The sequence below is a fragment of the Myotis daubentonii genome, chromosome 18 (genome assembly GCF_963259705.1).
Source record: "Myotis daubentonii chromosome 18, mMyoDau2.1, whole genome shotgun sequence".
Classification (NCBI taxonomy): Eukaryota; Metazoa; Chordata; class Mammalia; order Chiroptera; family Vespertilionidae; genus Myotis; species Myotis daubentonii.
This window is the reverse complement of record NC_081857.1, coordinates 34,447,612-34,469,392: the sequence shown is the minus strand read 5'-3', so window position 1 is coordinate 34,469,392 and position 21,781 is coordinate 34,447,612. Positions and strand designations below refer to the sequence as shown.

The window sequence follows — 21,781 nt, the reverse complement described above, 5'->3', positions numbered from 1 at the left end:
CAACCCGTCCAGGTGCTGGCCCCTGTAATACAAAAACAGTGCGATTCCCCCAGCCGCTGGCTTCTGGGACCTGGACAGGGGGGAGTGCGGGAGCCCCGACTTCCTACTGGGCCTTGGAGCAGCCACAGCCTTGGCTGGCCTCCCCATAGACTTTCCTGTGGGCCCCATGTGTGCTCTGGGTGGGAACCAGCTCGTGTTTTGAGGTCTGTGTCCTCATTACTCACCTTGCCCAGGAATCGGCTCCGTTCTAGGCCTGGGGAAGGTACTGGCAGTTTATAAATGCAGTTAACGCCCTGGAAAGAGCCCCGCAGTGACTTGGGTCCATTCAAGGCCTCAGTTTCTCTCTTGTTCTTTGAGGGAGTTGACGGATCATTTGATCCCTTCCTGTGGCGTCCCTGCTTGGTATTCCATACATGTAGACAAGAGGCTCAGCCCATACCTTTGGCAAGTTCCACGCCTGGATATAGCCATGACTCTGACCTGAATTGTAAGCTCAAGTAGGGAAAGGAGCAAAATCATGACCAGCTTCCTGCGGACACACATTCTGCCTTCTCTGAAAGTCATGAATGACAAGCTGCAAGGTGTAATAGAAAACACTGAATCGAAGTAAGAAGCAGCCTTAGAATGCAGCCATTTCCCAGCTATACGATCCTGGCTAGGTTAGTTGATTCCTCTGCACCTCAGTTTTCTCACCTGCAAAATGGGATTAGCAATAGCTATCACATAGTGATGTGAGTTAGTCTATAAAACTACGTGCCAAGGGTCCCTGTTTAACTATTCCTTGGGCCTGAGTTTTTAGGGTAGGGGAGGGCACAGAAGGTGTAATTTTTATGATTCTTTGGAATTAATATTTGAGTGTATCACATCTAAAAATATATATATCTCTTTTCATTAATCTTCCAGGACCTGGAATAGGATTTTTTTTTCCTTTAATACATTCCTGGGTTGCTTTGTCCAGAACTGCCCGCCCCCCAAGGGCCCCCCCCACCCCCATCTCAAGCAAGAACTACATTTTGCATTCCTTTCATATGATACAATTGCAATGCACCAATTCCCAAGGTAGTAGAATAACTCTGTCTCTCTCTGGCTCTATTTTTTTCTTTCTCCTTTTTTCTTGACAACAGAAAGCTTCTTTTTCCTTCCAGAAAGGAAATGACATCACCCTGTGAATGTTAAATTCTGGCAGAAATGGAGCCACTAAAATGGAAGCAAAAAAAGGGGGTGGGGGCGGGCAACAGCCAGGAATGAGCAGTTGCATAGCTTTTACTTGGTTGTATGTATTTCGGGAATAAAGGGCGCTCTGTATTATTGGCAACGGTTATCTCTGTGGTCAGTGCTGATTTCAAAAATAATTCTCTTCTCCGTGCGCTTGGCAGATTGGCTGCATCGATGACTCCGTTCTGTATCTGTATCGCTCCTTCTGCAGTTCCCTTCACGAAAGAGAGCGAGTTTGTTAACCCGTCTCTTGCCTTTGGATGCAGCCATGTGACTCGCTTTGGTCTGTGAGATGTTGGCAGTCCTGATGCAAGTAGAAGCTTTAAAAAGTACCTATGTATTTCCTCTCATTCTTTGGGACCCCTGACACCATGAAAGCGTGTCCAGGCTACCCTCTTAGAGGGATATGGGGAACGGGAGGGTCCAAGCCAAGGGCATCCTCGACCATTAAGCTCTTGCTACCAGATGCAATGGCTTGTGAGCAAAAATTAATGCTGGCTGTTCTGTGCCCCCAACGTTTGGTGGTGGTTGGTGACACAACAGTAACTAACTGAGACGGTGCATTTGCCTAAAATTTTGGTGCCTGGGGTTGACTCATGACTTCAACTGAAATGGTGAACAGGTTCTTGTACTTCGGGCCACGCTGATGTGACAGTGAGCAAGCAGCCTAGAGAGGTGTCGTTTGAAATCTCCATTCCAGACACACTGCCCTAAATTAAACAACCTGCACACCCCTGCCTCTGTATCTGTAATTTCATTCCTCCCTCCTAGCATGCCCTCCCCTCTCTTCTCTGCCTATTTCAATCATACCAGATCTCTGAGCACCTACTTAAAAGCAGCCTTTTCTGAACGACCTTTGGCTGCCCTCTGCCTGCAGTGGTCTCTCCGGTCTGTTAATTCATGGGGTGTTTCTTGCTAGAGCCATAAATTGGATACCCAACGCAGGCTGCCTGTCATGGCTACTATTTCTTATCTACAGTTGTTTCTTAAACTAGAGTCTAAGTTCCTGGTGGGCAGGGCCCATTTTCCCCTTCTTTTATCCACCAAGCCTCTTCCCTGTTGTCCCAAATTAGATATTCTCTTTCCCTCCTAAAAATGTCCATATCTCTTACGATGTGTTTCTTCTAGGGACCCCACTAATTCCCCTGGTGTGATAGCTGGTCATTGTATTTTCTGCTCGCCTCCACCGTGCTCTACCTCCACCACCATTAAAGTTCCTCAGACACTTGAATTCCGCGTGCACCTGTATGTAGCACCTGGTAGGGTGCTGACCCTATAGCAGGTGCTCAGTGAGTGAGTGGTTACCTCTTCATCCCTCTCTCCTCTGACTTCATGTTCAACGCCCACATTCAGACCCTCATCATTGCTAAACACAACATGGAGTTCAGCTTAACAGGAAAATCTAACTAAACCATGCTCCTGTAAAAGCAAACAAACGCACCGCCAAACCAAAACAAACAGAAAACGCCACCCTCTCAAGAGCTCCCCAAAGCCAAACGCTTGGGCCTGGTGTGCATGGCTCACTAAGATCTGCCCCGCCTACCTCTCTAGACCCTTCTCCCTTCACACCAGCCTTGAACTTCACTCCAACAGGCGGGCACAGCTGGTGCCACATCATTCACGTCAAACCGTTTCTCTCCAGCTGTACCCGGCCCCCTTCCTCCCGAGCTGTTTCATTTGACCCAGCCCAGCCCATCCTGTCCATCCGTCCTGCCCACCAACCTCCCCCATTCCCTTTGGGTGCTGACTTGATCGTTGTGTTCTGATCATCCGATGACGAAGTTTCCTGAGAGCCAAGACGGAATTGCTAACACTCCGTAGGGGCACAGCCTACCACTGCACCCAGAACATAGAAGGACTGAAAAATTGTTGGATGGGTGGATGGAGCCAGGGATCTGCCTGAAGCAGGCCAGCTTGCTATTGGCCTATCTGAATGTCGGCTCGACCCAGGGAACCAATCCTCCGTGAGCTCACCCATGGTTTTCTGGGACTAGAGTGGGATTAAGTTGGCCAGAGTCCAGTGCCAGGTTTTAGGCTCTCCCCCCGGCCTCCTTGGTGCCCAGGCCCACACTGGGCAGAAGAAGATTCACTTAAATGTCGAATGACGGTGGCTGACATTTACTGAGCATTTTCCATGTATGAGATATTGTTCTAAGCGTCTTAAGTAAATTCGTCCATTCAATTCTCACAGCAATCTTGTGGGGTACATACTCTTTTATAGATGAGAGTTAGAAAAGGTTAATTAACTTCTCTAAGATCACACAGCTCTTAAAAATAGGTTCGGTGTGCAAACCCAGGCAGCCGGCCCTGGAGCCTGCCCTCCTCACCATCACCTCTTGCTTCCCCAGGTTCATGTCCTTCAGGGGCCCTTCTGCCATTTCTCAGTCCTTTTCTCTCCCAGGATGGGAGGAGGGGTCAGGGCTAAGAAAAGAACATTTCTGCTTGATTTTTTTTACTTATTCCGTTTCCTTAAATTCCCTGATGACTTCCTGTGGATGCATATTTAGCCAGGATGAGGCCTACCTTTTCTTATTTTTATCTGTATGAACATATACTTACCCAGGAAGATAACTGTCCTGTTCAGTTGTCTGAGCTAATTTTTTTTTTTTCACACCCAAATTGGGGCAATTCGCAAAGCACCACAGTGCAACTAGCGTGGCTTTTGCAAGTCACCTCGCTTCTCAGTGGGCTGGAAATGACACCGCTTCCTCTTTGCCTTTACAGTGAGAACATAGTGTTTGTCACCCGGCATCTGAGCAACCTCAGTGCCGCCACCAGCAGAGCTCTGCACGGGTCCCCATGGCACGCATCCCACGTGTGGCATCCCTCCTTCTCTTTCTCAGTAAGTGTCATCGTTTCACTTGTTTCTCTGGTCCCGGGGGCTGCTGGGTGATGGACCAGGACAATGTGGTTTCTCCAGGAAAAACAGGGCCAGGCTTCTCTGGTGTTGGCAGTGCTTTGTGACTTTTGTCTGCGGTGCCAGATCTGCCAGTTCTGCTGGCTCTGCCTTTACCTTGTCTTCTTGGGCTAGCTCATCCCTGGAGACAGGAAGAGGCTTCGCTCTCCAGCCTGGGAGGTGATTGTAAGGTTTGCCTGATGTCAGAGCCTGACTAGGTAAGTGTGCCTTGGGGATAGAAGGGAAGGTCATGAGAGCACTTAGTAGTTTTAGGCTAAGCTAAAGAAGGTTCTGGACTCTACCTGGGCTGAAGGGGGAAATGACTGCTGAGAGACGGAGAAGGGGCAGGGAGATTCACTTGGCTTGGCTGAGGAGCATACGCAGGGGCCTTAGCTGGCCCGGGGCATTCCTACATCCTGTAACAGGGGAGGAAAAGGGAAGTTTGATGGTGAATTGGGAAGGGAATGACATAGTTCCAGAGTAGGTAGAGCAGCGAGCAGGTACGAATTGTGCAATGGTTTCCTTTAGCATCTGGTAAAGCCGATAGACCCCATCTCAGAATAATGTCTTAAATGCATAAAATAAGATACAAAGGGCCCTAGGGGAAATCAACCAATCATATTGAAATGCAGTTATTAGAATATTTTTAATTAATTTTAGGGAGAGGAAAGGGGAGAGAGAGAGAAACAATGTGAGAGATACATATCGATTGGTTGTTTTCCAAATGTGCCCTGACTGAACCAAACCTGCCACTTTTTTTTTTCTTTTTTGGTGTATGGGACGATGCTCCAACCAACCGAGCCACACCAGCCAGGGCCAAAGTAGTTTTAAATCGATTGTGACGTAGTCACTTATTCATCTCTTTATGCATTACATAACAATCTAGAAGTTAACCACCAAACTTCAACGTTGCAATGAATAGGAACAATATTTCAAGATTTTTGCAACAACTGTAATGTGATAATGAAAATATTTATGGTTTGTTGTCTACATTCATGACTGAAGGAAATACTACATTTCCATGAATATTAATGAAAATTAAAATGTCGGGGTTTTTGTGTGTTTTTTCCCACCCAGGTTTATGGACTCTTTATAATTGCAAATTTTCTCTCTTTAGTGAGCAGGCTGGAAGGTCCGAGGGGAAAGAAAGTAGTAATTCCAGGCTAAGAACTCCTGCTCTACAGAGAGTGGACTGAGTTAGTGAAGGGACTTAAATGACTGGAACCAGAGGGGAACTAGAAGAAATTACACTCAGAGTGACCAGGGCTGTGGCCAAAGCACACAAAGGGAGCAGCATTCAGCCAAGGAGGTGCTTACTGAACATTGGTTTGAGCTGAATTGGCTTGGGCTCACGTCGCAAGGGGCATTGGCTAGTGTGAGGTAAGAACCAGGTCTGGGGCTTGATGGGGTGAGAGGTGGTCTGAAGGAGATTCCTGGGACCCGCTGCTGGGTGGCCAGTGCCCACTGGACTGGTCAGGCAGGTGCTGAGGGCCAGGTGGACTGGTGGGACCCTTTGAGGATTGTTGGCCGGTGTGCTCCTGTTTGTCCTGCTCATTTGTCTGAGCGTGATTCTCGGTGTACTTGCTTTGCGAATTTGGAGTGTGTGTTTGGTTTGCGTGTAGGAGGAAGCTGGGTTTACATTGGGCAAGTCAGACAATTGCAACTTTTCTCTCTTTTGTAAGCAGGCTGGACGGTCCGAGGGGAAAGGAAGTAGTAATCACGATTCAAAAGGGGGCGCTGGAAGCTTTTCCTTAACCCATTTAAACAATGGCCGATACTGGGGTATATATTTTACTTCTAAAGTCTGAGTCATCCTCAGCACTAACTTTGTATAGAACCAGATTTTATGTGAAGAACACATAAATCAGGAAGTAACTTGCAAAAATGTAGGAAGCTTGCTATTAGTCATCACAAATATTGAGGGGGAGTCCTAGCCAGTTTGGTTCAGTGGATAGAGCATCGGCCTGTAGACAAAGGGTCCGAGTTCGATTCCCCATAGGGGGTGTGCAGGAGGCAGCCAATCAATGATTCTCTCTCATCATTGATGTTTCTGTTTCTCCCAGTCCCTTCCTCTCTGAAATCAATAAAAACATATATATACTAGAGGCCCGATGAACGAAATTCATGCAAGAGTAGGCTTTCCTTCCCCCGGCTACCGGCACCAGCTTCCCTCTGGCACCCGGGACCCGGGACCCGGGCTTCTCTCGCAGCCCCGGCTTTGTCTGGAAGGTTGTCCAGAAGGACATCTGGTCTAATTAGCATATTATGCATGCATATATATATCTATTTTGAGGGGGAGATGAAGGACACTAATTAAGTGATGACCAGTTGATCAATTGTACTGTTTAGTCCTAATTTATTTATATTTTTAGTAATCCTGCTTAATCCTATTATAATACGGTGCTAAATGAGGTCAATGTCATGATTAAATGAGCTCTTGGATTTAGCCCTTCGTTCTGCATATTTGATCTGTCATTCCTCACCTCAACTAGACGGCCTCCAAACAAAAGCCATTAATATGGGAGGGTCTTGGGGTGGGGAATTTGCTTGTGTAACTGAAACTATTTCATGAAAAAAATGTCACTAAGTTATGGGTGGAAGCTGTCCCAGCTTCCGTGCAGATAGGTTTTTCCATGTATAAAGAAAGGAGTGGCGTGGTGTGTTCCATGTTCTCCTGGTAGGTTTTCTGTAAGGTGGAATCATTTGGAGTTGCTGTTTTTGTGTATCAAAAATGGTCAAATATGAGTCGTTTTATATGGTTCAATCTAATAGCTTCTGCTCAAATAATACTGAAGTGGCAAATTTGGCAATCCCAGAGATAGTTTTGGGGGGGGGGGGAGCCAATACCATCAAGGAATTCTTCATGTTTCAAAAGCATGACTCCAATGCCATATGTCAGTGCCATGCTGTGTGCCCATCAGTCAACGAGACTTTGAGCTGCTGTGCTAGGGCATCTAACCCTCTGCCCATTCAGAGAGAGGGCAAAGGGACAGTCCTCTGAGGTAGTTTACTCTTTAGGAAGATGAGAGATATATACACCATATCCCACCGAGAATATATTCATGATAAGATGTTTCAGGGTATGATCCCAATGCATAGGCATTTGAATTGAACTCTGTCAGTCAGTCCTTTCCATCTTAAAAATACCTATGAAACTGCTACATTATGGCATTTGCTTTTCTGAGAAACAGTACCATCCCAATCATGTTCTTGACCTCATACTGCTACTAGGACCTTACTCCATTCATCACCCTTTCTCTGGCTTCATCCATCTCTCCCCTCCACTGCTCCTCTCCCATAAGCAGACAATGGCACCTGTGTCCCTCCCGGCCCTCACTGCTGCTCTCTACCTGCTGTCATCTTATTCCTCCCTACTCTTCTGCATGAAACTTCTTGAAGTAGTTTACGCTTCCTGCATTGGTTTCTGACCCTTGAAATCCGCCGCTTCTGCTCTATTGACATCACTTTTACAAAGATCTCCACTGACACCCTCATCATTAAGCCTTTAGAATCCTCAGCCTCTCGGCGGCATTTCGCAGTGCTGACAAGCCCTTTCTTATTGGAATGATTTGCCTCCTTTGGTTTCCAAGCCACTGTGCCTTGGCTGCCCTCTCAACTCCCTAACTCTTCCTTCCATAGGTATTGTTCCTCATCAAAACCCCCTAAATAGAGAGGTTTTCTAGTAATCTCTCTTTAGCACTCTTCTTTATAGTCCCTAACACTTCCCAATACTTACATGTATAACTGACTTATTTTGCATCTACAGCCTAGAACTCTCCCTACTTACAAACAAGCATTTACAGGAAACCATGAGAAACCGTAGAGATAGCCAGAGGTTTGGCATCGGCAAATCTAGGTTCAAGTTTGGCTCTACCATTTACAAGTTTTGGCACTGCCAAATAAGGAACTATGACAGAGTTCTTGAAAGGATTAGAATATACATCTTTTCAAAGGGTTGAAGACTTTAAAGCACAGATACATATATTTAAATATCATTTCCAGTTATTTGCTGTGTATCCTTCCTGTTTATTCCGCGGTATTCAAATTTGGTATTTCCAAAATTAAATGCATTATCTTCTTCCTTGAACACACAACAGAAACTCTCCCTGATCTCCTATTTCTGTTAATAGTTCCATTGTTCTTGCAGTCACCCTCACAAACCTGGGTATCATCTTTGATTTCTTCCTTCCTTCCATCCCTCCACCCACCCCTACTACCTCCAAGCATCCAAGACACTGAAAAACGGTAGATTTTATCACCACAATGGCTTCGAAATTGTAGTCCCTTTCTTTCCACCCCTGTTGCCTTCATCACTTCTCTCCTGGGCTACAATAATTACCTCATGTCTGTTTCTAATTTCCATCATCCTATACAAATTGTCAGGTTAATTTTCCTAAGACCATTCAAACACTTTCAGGCTTAATCAAGCATGGCTTACTCAATCAAGTTCAAACATTTAATCATAAGAGTCAAGTCCTTCATGTTCTGGACCCAAATGTCCTACCTGGTCTTACCTCCTCCTATTAATCTTCATAGAACTCTTCCCCTAATCTAACCGATTACTTCCTATTTCCTTTAACAAGTCTTTTGATTCCTACTCATTCGGTCTCCTCATGAAATCTCCTTATCTAAAAGATCCTGTCTCCCCACTTAAATTGTCGTCATCGTTCCAATTCTCCAAGGTCCATTTCTGGTACTGTCTCTTTCATAAACCTGGCCTATTTCCCTCCTCAAAAAATACAATCTCTCCTTCCTTCAAATTCCTCAAAGCGGTTTTATCACATCTCTCTATGAGGACTATTACCCTACTTGACCAAATTATAAAATACAGAAGTCAGAGCCTCTCTCAAACTCATCTTCCTATCTTGGCTCCTGAAGCATCAGAAATACTAGAAGTGGTTGAATAAATATTTATTGAACTGGCAAATAAAACAGTAGAAAATGAAATGTTAGTTTTCACAATGAAATGCTTCAAATGCGGCACCCATCTCTCTGAAAAGTCCTGGACAATGTTGAAGGAGTGTTGCCTAGCAACCAAAAATAGCATTGTGGAAACATGCCCTGATATAAACAGGTTAGTGGTACCTCAGAAACTGTATTTTTTTAAAGGCATTTTTTTCATTGTGAAATATACCACAAAAGAACAGTTAATAAAACATAAATGTGCCTTTGAACAAACAAGTAAAAAGTAAAAACCATGCAATCACTACCCAGGTCAAAAAAAATAGAACACTGCTAAGACCCAAGAAAGACTCACCCATGCTGCCATGGGCCCCATCCAGATCACAACCCTCCCCCCCCACGCAATCACTTTTCTGGCTTTCATGATAACCACTTCCTAGCTTTTCTTTTCTTTTAATTCTCTTTACCCCTTCTGTTTGCATCACTTAACAACACAGTGCAGTCTCGCCTGTTTTAAAACTTTTTAAAGGGTAGAACCATTCTATTCTCTAGGTAGTCAAACAGATTCAAAGTATTTTGCATCTTTTATTAAACACAGTTATTCATATTATTGCAACTGTTTCATTTTATGGATGTACTGAGCTCATCTGCTCCACGTTGGTGGGCGTATGGGTGGTCTCTAGTTATGGGCGCTAATGGATACTACAGCCACGGATGCTCTCTCATGGTCGCCTGAGACACAGTGCACACCTTCTCTTAGGTGCATGCCTAAGACTGGCTGGCTTTGCTGAAAATGTTTTCCATGGCCTCTGTAGTATAATTTTTTTTTTTTGGTAATAATTTAAAATTTTCTCAGGTGCCCTAACTTCTATTTCTAGGCATAATATAATCATAACATACATATGAAATTGGGATTTATGAATACATGAGTATATTTTAAATGATCACTGGAAATGTGCGTGATTGGTCAGTTGGTTGGTTGGATGTTTGTTGTTCCGTTTTGCACTGAGCATGCACATGTGCAGTTTTTAGTTGACTGTATCGGGTGACAACTTACTCTTTCTGCCCATTTGTTTGTAGCCCCGCTTCTATCAGAATTGTTTTCATTCCAAAATTTCTATTCTCAGCCTTATCATGGTCTCTGTAACGTCATTGTTCCTTTCTCTCACTTTTTTCCCTTCAGTTTCCTTTGTCCTGTAGGGTCACGCGATCTAGCAGATGCTCTGCTTCTCCCGTATCTTCTTATGAACTCCGTTCTGTTAATTCCTTCAGATGAGTACTCCGACTTGTGGTCACTCCATCTCATCCTCCCCTTCCCACTAGCCCTCCGCCCTCCTGAAAGATCTAGCTCACCCTTGTGGCATTGGTCATCTGTTCTTTGTTTTGTTTTTTTTGTTGTTTTTTTTAAAATATATTTTATTGATTTTTTACAGAGAGGAAGGGAGAGAGATAGAGAGTTAGAAACATCGATGAGAGAGAAACATTGATCAGCTGCCTCCTGCACATCTCCTACTGGGGATATGCCCGCAACCCAGGTACATGCCCTTGACCGGAATCGAACCTGGGACCTTTCAGTCCGCAGGCCGACGCTCTATCCACTGAGCCAAACCAGTTTTGGCTGTTCTTTGTTTTTTTCTGGAACACAAACTAGCCTTTAATATTAACATAATAAATAAACACATTGTAATTTCTGCAAAATGCTTGATTTTGAAAATATGTATATCAGAGGAAATGTTACCGTTCAATAATGTTTTCTCCTTTAAATCTAATACATTAGATTTGTCCCAACAGGAAACATTCCACAGTGGTCCCAAATGAAAACCTGGGGTAAGGCAAGAACTAAAATAAATTCTGATTCCAGATCCGGTGGGACTTGACGTTCAACAGTATGAAGCTTTTCAATAAAGCTGTAGTGGCTCTTTAAAAATTTCAAAACAAAACCCCCTCCGCGGTATAAAAAGGAAGTACTGCTATCTCTTCAGGTGCTAATTTCAGCTGATCTTGCATCATATGAGGCCAGGAGCTACAAATAGACCAACCAACCCACAGGAAAAGGCATGGCCCCATGGGCAGTGCTGGAGACTGCCTCTCCAGCAATCATGGCTGTGAGAAATGCCACCCAGGAATTTGAGGCTTAGGAAGTACCTGCTGAATTTCGCCCCCCATCGCCCTCCCCCAAAATGTACAGGTGAATCATCATACATTGTATTTACTTTAAAATAAGTGCACTTCAGATAAGCAGATATGTTTCATGGTAGGGGCCATGTTACATGAATTAAGCTAGAATTGTTGTGGGGTTTTTTTTTTAACTCAATTTAGAGAGGAAGGAAGAGAGAGAGAGAGAGAGAAACATTGATGTGAGAGAGAAACATACAGTAGATCGGCTGCCTCCTGCATGCTCCCTACCCGGAATTGAGACCACAACCTGGGCACGTCCCCTGACTGGGAATCGAACTGGCAACCTTTTCGTGCACAGGATGATGCCCAACCAACTGAGCCCCACTGGCCAGGGCTAGACTTGTTGTTGTTGTTGTTTTTTAATTAACTTCTAGTCTTGTTACAGGTATTTTTATTTAGCTATCTTTTTTAAAATATATTTTTATTGATTTCAGAGAGGGAGGAAAGGAAGAGGGAGAGAGAGATAGAAACATCCATGACGAGAGAGAATCATGGATTGGCTGCCTCCTGCAAGTCCCCCACTGGGGATTGAGCCCACAACCCAGACATGTGCCCTGGACTGGAATCATCGAACCTGGGACCTTTCAGTTCACAGGCTGACTCTCTATCCACTGAACCAAACCAGCTAGGTCTAGACTTGATTTTAAGAGACTAGAGATTATAATGGAAGTTAAAGTTATAGAAGAACAATTCATTCATCAAGCCATTCCACTGCTCCTCAGCCTAAAGAAGATGTTGAACCTTTGAGTTGATTATAGCTAATAACCTGCGATCTCAGTTACAGGGATTGTAATACAGGGAGCTGCAGAAGGCGGCACGCTGGGAACTGGGACACTAATCTATTTTTATTCCCCTTTCTTTCTCCCACTTGCAAGCTAAGCTCAGCATTGGCCAGAGAGAAGTAACAGTTCAGAAAGGACCGCTGTTTAGAGCTGAAGGTTACCCTGTCAGCATTGGCTGCAAGGTAGCTGGCCACCAGGGACCTTCCGAGCAGGATTTCCAGTGGTCTGTTTACCTGCCGACAGCCCCGACCCGAGAAATCCAGATCGTTAGCACCAAGGATGCCGGCTTCACTTACGCAGCGTATGCGCAGCGGGTGCGAAGCAGGGACATCTACGTGGAGAGGCTCCAGGGCAACTCAGTCTTGTTGCACATCTCAAAGCTCCAGGTGAAGGATTCTGGTGAATATGAGTGTCACACACCGAACACTGATGGCAAATACTATGGGAGTTACAGTGCGAAGACTACTCTGATTGGTAAGCCGTGTGCGCTCCTCTGCTAGCCACCCCCAAATATCCATCGCAGTGCCTTGCGGTGTGACATGGCTTTATATTGTGCTGTTTGCTTTGGCAAAATTGCCCATGTACCTCTCTGGATATTTGGGGGATTTATCACAAATAGGTATTTCATGTTTTGGAAGCTGTGATTAATTTTTCCAATCAACTTTGCCTTGAAGATTGAGATAGTGTGTGTCTTCCCAAGGCCTACCCACAGCTACCCATAGGTTGGTAGTAGCCACAGCATCAGTCAAAGCTTAGAGAGCTCTCATCAGGTTATGTCTTCTCTTGGAGGCAGAACATTAACTTGATAAGAGCTGATATTAATGTCATAATGTCAATGCTTATTTTCAAACTACCCTTCTCTAGCATATTTACCAAAACAGAAAGGGTAATAGTTCTTGCAATTACCATTGTGTCCCTTTGCCTAGAATATCTTATCACCCGTTGTTCAGCCTAGCAAACTCCTACATATACTTCAGGACCCAGTTTAGCTATTACCTCTGCTATGAAACCTGCCCTGACTATTGCAGGCAGTATTTCAATGTCTTTCCTCTCAATGCTCTATTCACACCACTATTCTTAGCCCTCACCCATTTATGTGGTAATTGGCTGCTTCTGTGACTCTCTCCTACCTCACTCTGAGCACCAGGAGGAGGGGATGTTTATCTCAGTCCCTTGCACTAAATAGATGCTCAGTAAATAGTCATTGACCGAATCTAAGTGTTGCCTTCACTTAAGCTTAGGCTCTGTCATTTCCTTTGAGGACGGAGAGAATGATGAGGTGTAGGATGGTTATCAGCACTTTCGTACAGGTTGCATGTTGGCTCTGAATAGCAGATAACAGATGGTTTCAGAATGTTGTTTTATAAAGGAGCAGGTTAAGGCCAAGGAAGTGAACTGACTTGCTCCGGTTCGTGTAGTCAGATAGGGACAGATTTTGGATCAGAATCTAGGTCTTCTAGCTCCCAGGGTGTTCCCCTTTAAATACTTCATGTCCAAGTAGCAACCTTGGCTCCAGCCTATGCTAAACATGTAAAGTCAGGATCAGTGCATCAGGGAGCCATTAGCTTTGCTGAGTTCCGTCGACTGTATGTACATAGATGCCAACATTTGCATTGGCCACAGGGAACGCGTATGGCTACCTGAAAAGAAACTCAAGGTATGTGCTTTACAGATGGCGGGTCAGGGCGCCATCTTCATGTAAGTAGGCCGGTCTGACTGGCATTGGGCCAATTATCATTATGTCTTTGCTTCCAGTTATTCCAGACACCCTCTCTGCCACCATGAGTCCCCAGACTCTCAGTAAGGAGGAAGGTGAGCCGTTAGAACTTACCTGTGAGGCAGCCAGAGCCACAGCTCAGCATACCCACCTGTCTGTCGCCTGGTACCTGCTGCAGGATGGAGGAAGTCCAGCCACCAAGGTTATTTCCCTCTCCAAAGATTTTACTTTGCTCCCTGGGCCCTCCTACACAGAGAGGTTTGCACGTGGTGCCGTGCGGCTCGACAAGCTTGGGGCCGCTACCTTCAGGCTGTCCTTAGGGAGCCTGCAGCCCTCGGATCAAGGCCGGCTGTTCTGTGAGGCAACTGAATGGATTCAGGATCCGGATGAAACCTGGACTTTCATTGCAAAAAAGCAGACAGATCAAACAACCTTGAGAATCCAGCCAGCAGGTAATTATCTTCTCAGAAAAATTAATGTGCTGGTGGTGGGTATTTATGGGATAACTTTTTGTTTTCTTCTAATCCTCTGTTGAACCTAAAAATGTTTTTCCTGAAAGCTTGAGTAAATTTTCCTTTCGCCACCCGGGAAGCAGAAATAAAAGAAAGACCGTCCGTTTTTGGCTCTGTCCACAGGAGGGTTTGTATGGGCTAAGGTCTGTTGAATAGTTGGATAGATTCCACAAGCTGTATGTGGAAATAGTGAGTGTTGTTACCATTCTGGCCAGGCTCTGCAAGGACCCTGAGCCTCAGCCCAAGGTCACCCCGCTGCTGAGCGGTGGAGCTGGCCTTGGGAATCAGGTGGTCACCGCAGACACCTGGCCTGAGTCGCTGTAGATTGCATTGGGGGGCATTTTCTTCTTTTTGTTGCGATTGTAAATAAGAGCGTTTTCTTAATTTATTTTTCTAATAGTTCGTTGTTAGTGTCTAAAAATACAACAGATTATTTTTGGATGTTTATTTTTGTAACCTGCACCTTTACTGAAATTGTGTATTAGTTTTAACAGTTTTTGAGTGGAGTCTTTTGGAGTTTCTCCACATGATTTTACTTCTTTCTTTTTTTCTGATTTGGATGCCTTTTATTTATTTATTTTTCTGGCTAATTGCTCTGGTTAGGACTTTTGGTACCATGTGGAATAGAGGTGGTAAGCGTGGGCATTCTTGTCTTACTCCTGATCTTAGAGGAAAAGCTTTCAGTTTTTCATTGTTAAGAATGATATTAGCTGTGAACCTGCCATCGATCACATGTGCTTTTAACGCAGGAAAACTCCACTGGATACTCTCAGCCAAAATATAGAGCAAGGAATCACAATTCCTAGTAATTCAACATAGCATAAAACCTGTCATGTCTTTTATTTTAAAAACACATTGCTCTATACTTTATTCATCTCTGCACACATCCTGCTCAATAGGATTGCATTCAGAGAACAGGGATGCTGTTCTTCCTGTGTGATGTCAGAAACAGGCAAGGGCATTTTCGATGCTAGGCATTTCTTCGGCCTATCTCCTCCTTAGACTTGAACCCCAACATGGCATTCAGCCTTTGTACCGTCCTTACAGGGCTGTCATCTCTCTGCTACTGAAGGGACAGATGCAGTGGCCTCTCTACATACCTGCCTTGCTTTGTTTCCTAGTGAGAGATTTTCAAGTCAACCTTACGGCCGAGAGCACGTTTACTGAAGGGAAACCCTTGGAACTGGTGTGCCAGGTCCTGGGCAGCGGCCGGGACCCACAGCTTCAGGGCGTGTGGTTCTTCAATGGTATGGAAGTGGCCCGCATTGATGCCGGTGGAGTTCTGGGCCTGAAGGAGGGCTACAACGAGAGAGCAAGTCAAGGACAACTCCAGGTTTCAAAGTTGAGCCCCAAGGCTTTCTCTTTCAAGATCTTCGCTGCGGGCCCAGAGGATGAAGGCACCTACAGATGCGCAGTGGCGGAGATGACAAGGGCTCAGATGGGCTCCTGGCAGCTGCTTCAGAGCAAGCAATCCCCAGACAGTCGCGTGCACCTGAGGAAGCCAGCAGGTATGTGAAGTCGGACCAGGCACGGTCGGGCTGCTCTCAGATCCTCTCCTTCATTAGTACAGGCCGCCTCAGGGACACAGCAGAGTCAGGTGTCAATCAGATCACTTTGGGGGGAAGGATAGGAAAGCACCCAAACTAGACGAAGACCTGAGCCCTGTTCTTTCTTCCTTCCTTTTATTTTTTTTTAAATATATTTTTATTGATTTCAGAGAGAAATGGAGAGGGAGGGAGGGAGAGAGAGAGAGAGAGAGAGAGAGAGAGAGAGAGAAACATCAATGATGAGGGAGAATCATTGATCGGCTGCCTCCTGCACGCCCCCTATTGAGGATCGAGCCCGCAACCCGGGTATGTGCCCTGTCCGGGAATCGAACTGTGACCTCCTGGTTCATAGGTCGGTGTCAACCACTGAGCCACGCTGGCTGGGCCTGAGTCCCGTTCTTGCGCTCAATGGGTCATGACCGTGGATGCTCCACTTTATTTCTCTAAATCTCAACTTCCTCAAGTGTAAAATAATGACATACAATTAGATTGTCCTTAAATCCTTTCTTGCTATCCTAGGTTCTTTGATTCTATTTGCTGGCAGCCCTAATTTTCCACAGTGGCTTTTTCTTCAAGCAGAGAACCCCTGTCTGAATGAAGCCCTCTGTCTTCTTTTGTTGTGTGTGTGATGTGAGTAGGTTAAGAGGAAAAAGCTCCACTTTGCTTCTTCCTGGGGAATGAACACCCACATTACACCCCACACTCCTCCTCCATTCAGGTGCCTTTTGTCAATCCTTTATTATCTTCACCAGCCATAGGGACCAGTTCTAAGTCTTTTTTTTTTTTCTAAGCCATAATTCTGCACCAAAGCATGGCTCACCAAAGGAATGAAGAGGGAAATGATAGTACACAGGCGCTATTCCCTGCCTTTTGCTGTGATGTGGTGAGATGTCTGTCCAATGGGTAGCTGTAGGCATGAGACTGGAAAGGCCACTCAGCTCTCACTTAGTTTATGAAGGTTGGGTGACCTTAAACATGTTTGAATAGTCAGTGCTTTTGTGTGGAGAAAAAATGGATAAATATGCAAATAATGCAGTGGTCCCTCAGTGTCCATGGGGATTGGTTCCAGGACCCCTCACAGATACCACAATCCATGGATGCTCAAGTTCCTTATATAACAGCCGTGGGCAAACTACGGCCCGTGGGCCGGATCCGGCCCGTTTGAAATGAATAAAACTAAAAAACAAAAAGACCGTACCCTTTTATGTAATGATGTTTACTTTGAATTTATATTAGTTCACACAAACACTCCATCCATGCTTTTGTTCCGGCCCTCCGGTCCAGTTTAAGAACCCATTGTGGCCCTCGAGTCAAAAAGTTTGCCCACCCCTGTTATATAAAATGACATAGTATTTGCCTATAACCTGTGCACACGCTCCTGTGTACTTTAAATCACCTCCAGATTACTTATAATACTTAATGCAATGTAAATATTATGTAAGTAGTTGCTATTCTGTATTGTTTAGGGAGTAATGACAAGGAAAAAAGTTTGTACAGATGCCACCATCTTAGGCCTAACTACATAGTACACATCAGGTACAATAATAACTTTTTTTTTTTTTTAAATATATTTTATTGATTTTTTACAGAGAGAAAGGGAGAGAGATAGAGAGTTAGAAACATCGATGAGAGAGAAACATCGATCAGCTGCCTCCTGCACATCTCCTACTGGGGATGTGCCCGCAACCCAGGTACATGCCCTTGACCGGAATCGAACCTGGGACCTCTCAGTCTGCAGGCCGACGCTCTATCCACTGAGCCAAACCGGTTTCGGCACAATAATAACTTTTTTGTGTGTATGTAATTTTTTCAACCCACAGTTGGTTGAATTAGCAGATGAGGAACCCATGGTTATAGAGGACTGACTGAATTAGGATTCTCTGGGCTGAGTATTAAATTCAAAGTCTGGAAAGATTAGTTTGCCTGAAAACAAAAACCAAAAGCGAACTAAAAATTAAGATATCCTTATTGTACTTGCTCATTGGAGAGATCTCCCAAGATAGATAAATTCCCCTTTCATGCTTTCCTTCATCTCCCCGATTGCTAGGAATGAAGACAGAAGCTCTGGCCTAGAGTGGCGAGCCAGGAAGTGCGTTGGTGTTAGTTTTCACACCAAACATTTGGTTTAACTTTCTAGGAATCAAGGAAAACAGTGTAGGCGGTTTACATATTTACACAGAACTAAATCTCTGCTTTGTGCATCTCAGTTCCCCCTGGAGCACATCCGTGACCTTTCTTAAACCCAGAATGTGGGAATTTGTGCCAAAGGGACCATAGGTGTATGTCATGGAGTACAGACCCTAAGCTCACCAAGAGGGTGGTCTTCTAAAGCAAACACAGTCCTGTGTGTAGGCTGGAGCCCAAAATGGGCCCAATATGTAGAAACAGAAAAAGTATTTAGCAAATTTATTAAGGATCCTGTTGCACACTCAGTTTTAAAAGTCAAGCCAGCCCTGGCCGGTGTGGCTGGGTTGGATGCAACGTTGTTCCGTTGTTCTGTACACCGAAAGGGGGCAGGCTCGATTCCCGGTCAGGGCACATGCCTAGGTTGTGTGTTCCTATGGGAGGCAACCAGTCGATGTTTCTCACATCTATGTTTCTCTCTCTCTCTCTTTTCTCCCCCTTCCCCTCTCTCTAAAAAAATCAATTAAAAAAAGAAAGAAATGAAAGTCAAACCATTATTTGAAATATGAGCAGGGTTGTGTCCTTCTATGAACATTTTAGACAGAAGGGAGAGACGCACTACTGAAACTGGGAAAGTCAGCATCAGCGCTACCTGTCACTACCAGAATCAATAAGTAGACACAAGGACTGACTCTTTGTGAGCCCTTTATTCAGACGGCGGGTGATCTGAGAAGACGGCAGGCTATGTACCCTAAAAAGTCCACCTTACATCTCATTTCAAGCCACCCTTTTTATAAGGAGAAGAAGGTAAAGGGCTTAGAATTCCGGAGAAAATAGGTAAGAGGTTTGGAATTCAGGAAAGAAGGTTAATCAGATAAAAGCTGCAGCCCAGCGATTTTCTGAGATCCCCTTTATCTGCGTCCTGCGTAGGGGACATTCTCTCCCTGGAGCACAATGGCTCAGATACAGTCTTGTCTTGTCGCTTACAGTCCTCCTGAGACACAAAGCTCGAGTTGCTTGTGGGTCTCCTGAAGTCAGGGCAGGTCCGGTCATACATTCCAGTCCCTGGAACAATAGCTTTCTACATGCATTAATTACCATAATGGTTACATTAGAGCAGTGAGATTATGAGCAATAAAATTCCCTCTGATTTCTAAGCCTCAGTTATGACTCTATTTTTAACTTGACAAAAATGTAAGTATAATCATGCTTCTAATACCCAAAATTTGGGAACAGGTTTGCATGTATATATATATATGTATATGTATATGTATATGTATATGTATATGTATATGTATACACACACACACATATGCATATATATGTATATATATATAATTTGTAGACATTAATCTTCATTCTGCCTTTGTAACTTATATACATCTGTAATAATAAAAGCATAATATGCTAATTAGACTGGATGTCCTTCTTGACGACCTTCTGGACAAAGCTGCCTGGCGGGCAGCAGGGGCCGAGGCAGAGGCCGAGGGCCGAGCCCCTTGTATGAATTTCGTGCATTGGGCCTCTAGTATCTATATAATAAAAGGGTAATATGCAAATTGACCCTAATAGCAGAACGACTGAGAATGACTGGTCACTATGACACACACCACCAGGGAGCAGATGCTCAATGCAGGAGCTGCCCCCTGGTGGTCAGTGCGCTCCCACAGGGGGAGCTCTGCTCAGCCACAAGCCAGGCTGATGGCTGCCACCATAGCAGTGGTGGCAGGAGCCTCTCCTGCCTCCTCAGCAGCACTAAGGATGTCCGACTGCAGCTTAGGCCTGCTCCCTGCTGGCAAGTGGACATCCCCCGAGGGCTGCCGGGCTGTGAGAGGGATGTCTGACTGCCAGCTTGGGCCCGATCACTCAGGGAGCGGGCGTAAGCCAGCAGGTGGACATCCTTCGAGGGGTCCCAGACTGTAAGAGGGCATAGGCCTGGCTAAGGGACCCCCTCGAGTGCACAAATTTTTGTGCACCGGGCCTCTAGTATATATATAAAACAGCAGAAGAGTGAACTACACCACAGCAGGGAAGAACAGTTTGCAAATTCAATTAGATGCCATTCAGATTCCCAGTGCCAGTTCTTTTTCATTTTTCTCCTTTGGCTCTGAACCACCCTATTTTCACGAAGTGTCTATGATAACATACTAATGCTAACAGCTAACCCTTACTGGGCACTTTCCCTTGCCAGCCAGGCTAAGCCCTTTACATGTGCCATTCATTTAGTTCTCTCAACAATATGATAAGGTGAGTGCTATTATTACCCTTATATTTATAGGAAAGAAAATCGAGGCTCGCAGAGGTCAATTATATTGCCCAAGATCATTCTGACTCCAGGGACCTGGGCCTTCAGCCTGAGGCTGGGCTGCCTCCGATGCATGAGCTCCTGAGCTGTCTTTGCTTTGCCTACAAAGCACCCAGGACCAGGGCTTGCCCAGGAACTGGTTGTTGAATGAATGTCTGCATTTCTACACAACTCAAATTTCCCACCTGGGAACCAGATTCACATATATCGGTTTACACTGTAATTTAAAAGAAGGATCTCCCTTCAGCCAACACCACATATATATTGTATGTAATTTGAAAAAGAGAAATATATCTGCACGTATGTATGTCCCCCAAGTAATCGTTTTTAATGAGAGTATTGTGAACAGAAATCCTATTTACAATACTCCTTCCCTGTTCAAAAGACATGCTAATTTAGGGAAAGGTAAGTAGAGAGAGGATGGTCATTTTAAACTGTGCAAGTCTGACTTCCAAAAAACTAAAAATTTAAATAAACACAGCTTCATTACTTTCAGGGTCACACATCCCCCCCTAATTAATTTAACAAAATATTGCCAGATGTTTTCCCAACTAGATGTTCTCAAGGAAGGGCTGATTTAACACACTGCTAAGAAGAAGGGCACATTATAAATTGTTTAAGTGTGAATAGGCTCCCCTGATATTCTTTCTGCTGTCTTGTTTCCACCATTAAAGCATTTGGCAAGTCTTTTTTTCTGAGGTGGTGCAGGAGCAAGCAGCCTGGTCTGATTTGTCACTAACCAGTCACGTCCCAATCAATGAGATCTCACTGTGTTTTAGAAAATTTTTCATTTCCTTGAAATCATATTTTCTTACCCAGCTGGTGTGGCTCAGTGGTTGAGTGTCGACCTATGAACCAGGAGGTCATGATTTGATTCCCCGTCAGGGCACATGCCCAGGTTGCAGGCTTGATCCTCAGTGTGGGGTGTGCAGGACAGTCAATGAATGATTCTCACTCATCACTGATATTTCTATCTCTCTCTCCCTCTCCTGTCCTCTCTGAAATTAATAAAAATATTTTTTAAAAATAATAATAATAATAATGTTTTCTTCTAAAACCTGTAATCCACAGCAAGAAGTGTGGCCGTGTCTACCCTGAACAAGCAGCAAGCTGTGTGGGAAGGAGAGGCACTCACCCTTCTCTGCAAGGCAGATGGAGCTGAGAGTCTCCTGTCCGTGAGCTGGTGGCATGTGCCACAGGGCCAGACACAGCCAGAGTTTGTGGCTGGCATGGAGCAGGATGGCACCGTGCAACTGGGTGCCTCCTATGGGACACCCACTAACCACGGTCATGCCAGGCTGGAGAAAATGGACTGGGCCACCTTCCGGCTGGAGATCACCTCCACCACGGTCACGGACAGTGGCACCTACGAGTGCAGAGTGTCCGAGAGGGTCCGGAGCCAGGCCAGAGGTCTGAGCTGGACGCAGAAGATGTCGGTCACTGTAAAATCTCTGGGTAAGTGTCGAAAAAATCCTTTTCTGAAATCACCAATATCTCTTGCAGTGAGATGGGTGGCAACTGATTGTGTCTCATCCTGAATCCCCTAGTTAAGGTGTGTGTACCCAGAACACAGAGCATAGTCTTTGGCTACCATGTCTGTCAG

At 45.0% G+C, this 21,781-nt stretch overlaps 1 protein-coding gene across 1 annotated transcript in view; it reads left to right on the top strand.

Moving 5' to 3' along the window:
• The first annotated feature begins 3,755 nt into the window (after positions 1–3,755).
• The window catches only part of CD101 (CD101 molecule), a 32,623-nt gene continuing 14,597 nt past the window's right edge, over positions 3,756–21,781 (top strand). Inside the window, exons 1-5 of the mRNA XM_059673415.1 lie at positions 3,756–4,057; positions 12,067–12,447; positions 13,729–14,142; positions 15,324–15,710; positions 21,250–21,633. Coding sequence (XP_059529398.1) covers positions 4,015–4,057; positions 12,067–12,447; positions 13,729–14,142; positions 15,324–15,710; positions 21,250–21,633 — 1,609 coding nt within the window. The 5' untranslated portion in view covers positions 3,756–4,014. The remainder of the gene's footprint in view (positions 4,058–12,066; positions 12,448–13,728; positions 14,143–15,323; positions 15,711–21,249; positions 21,634–21,781) is intronic.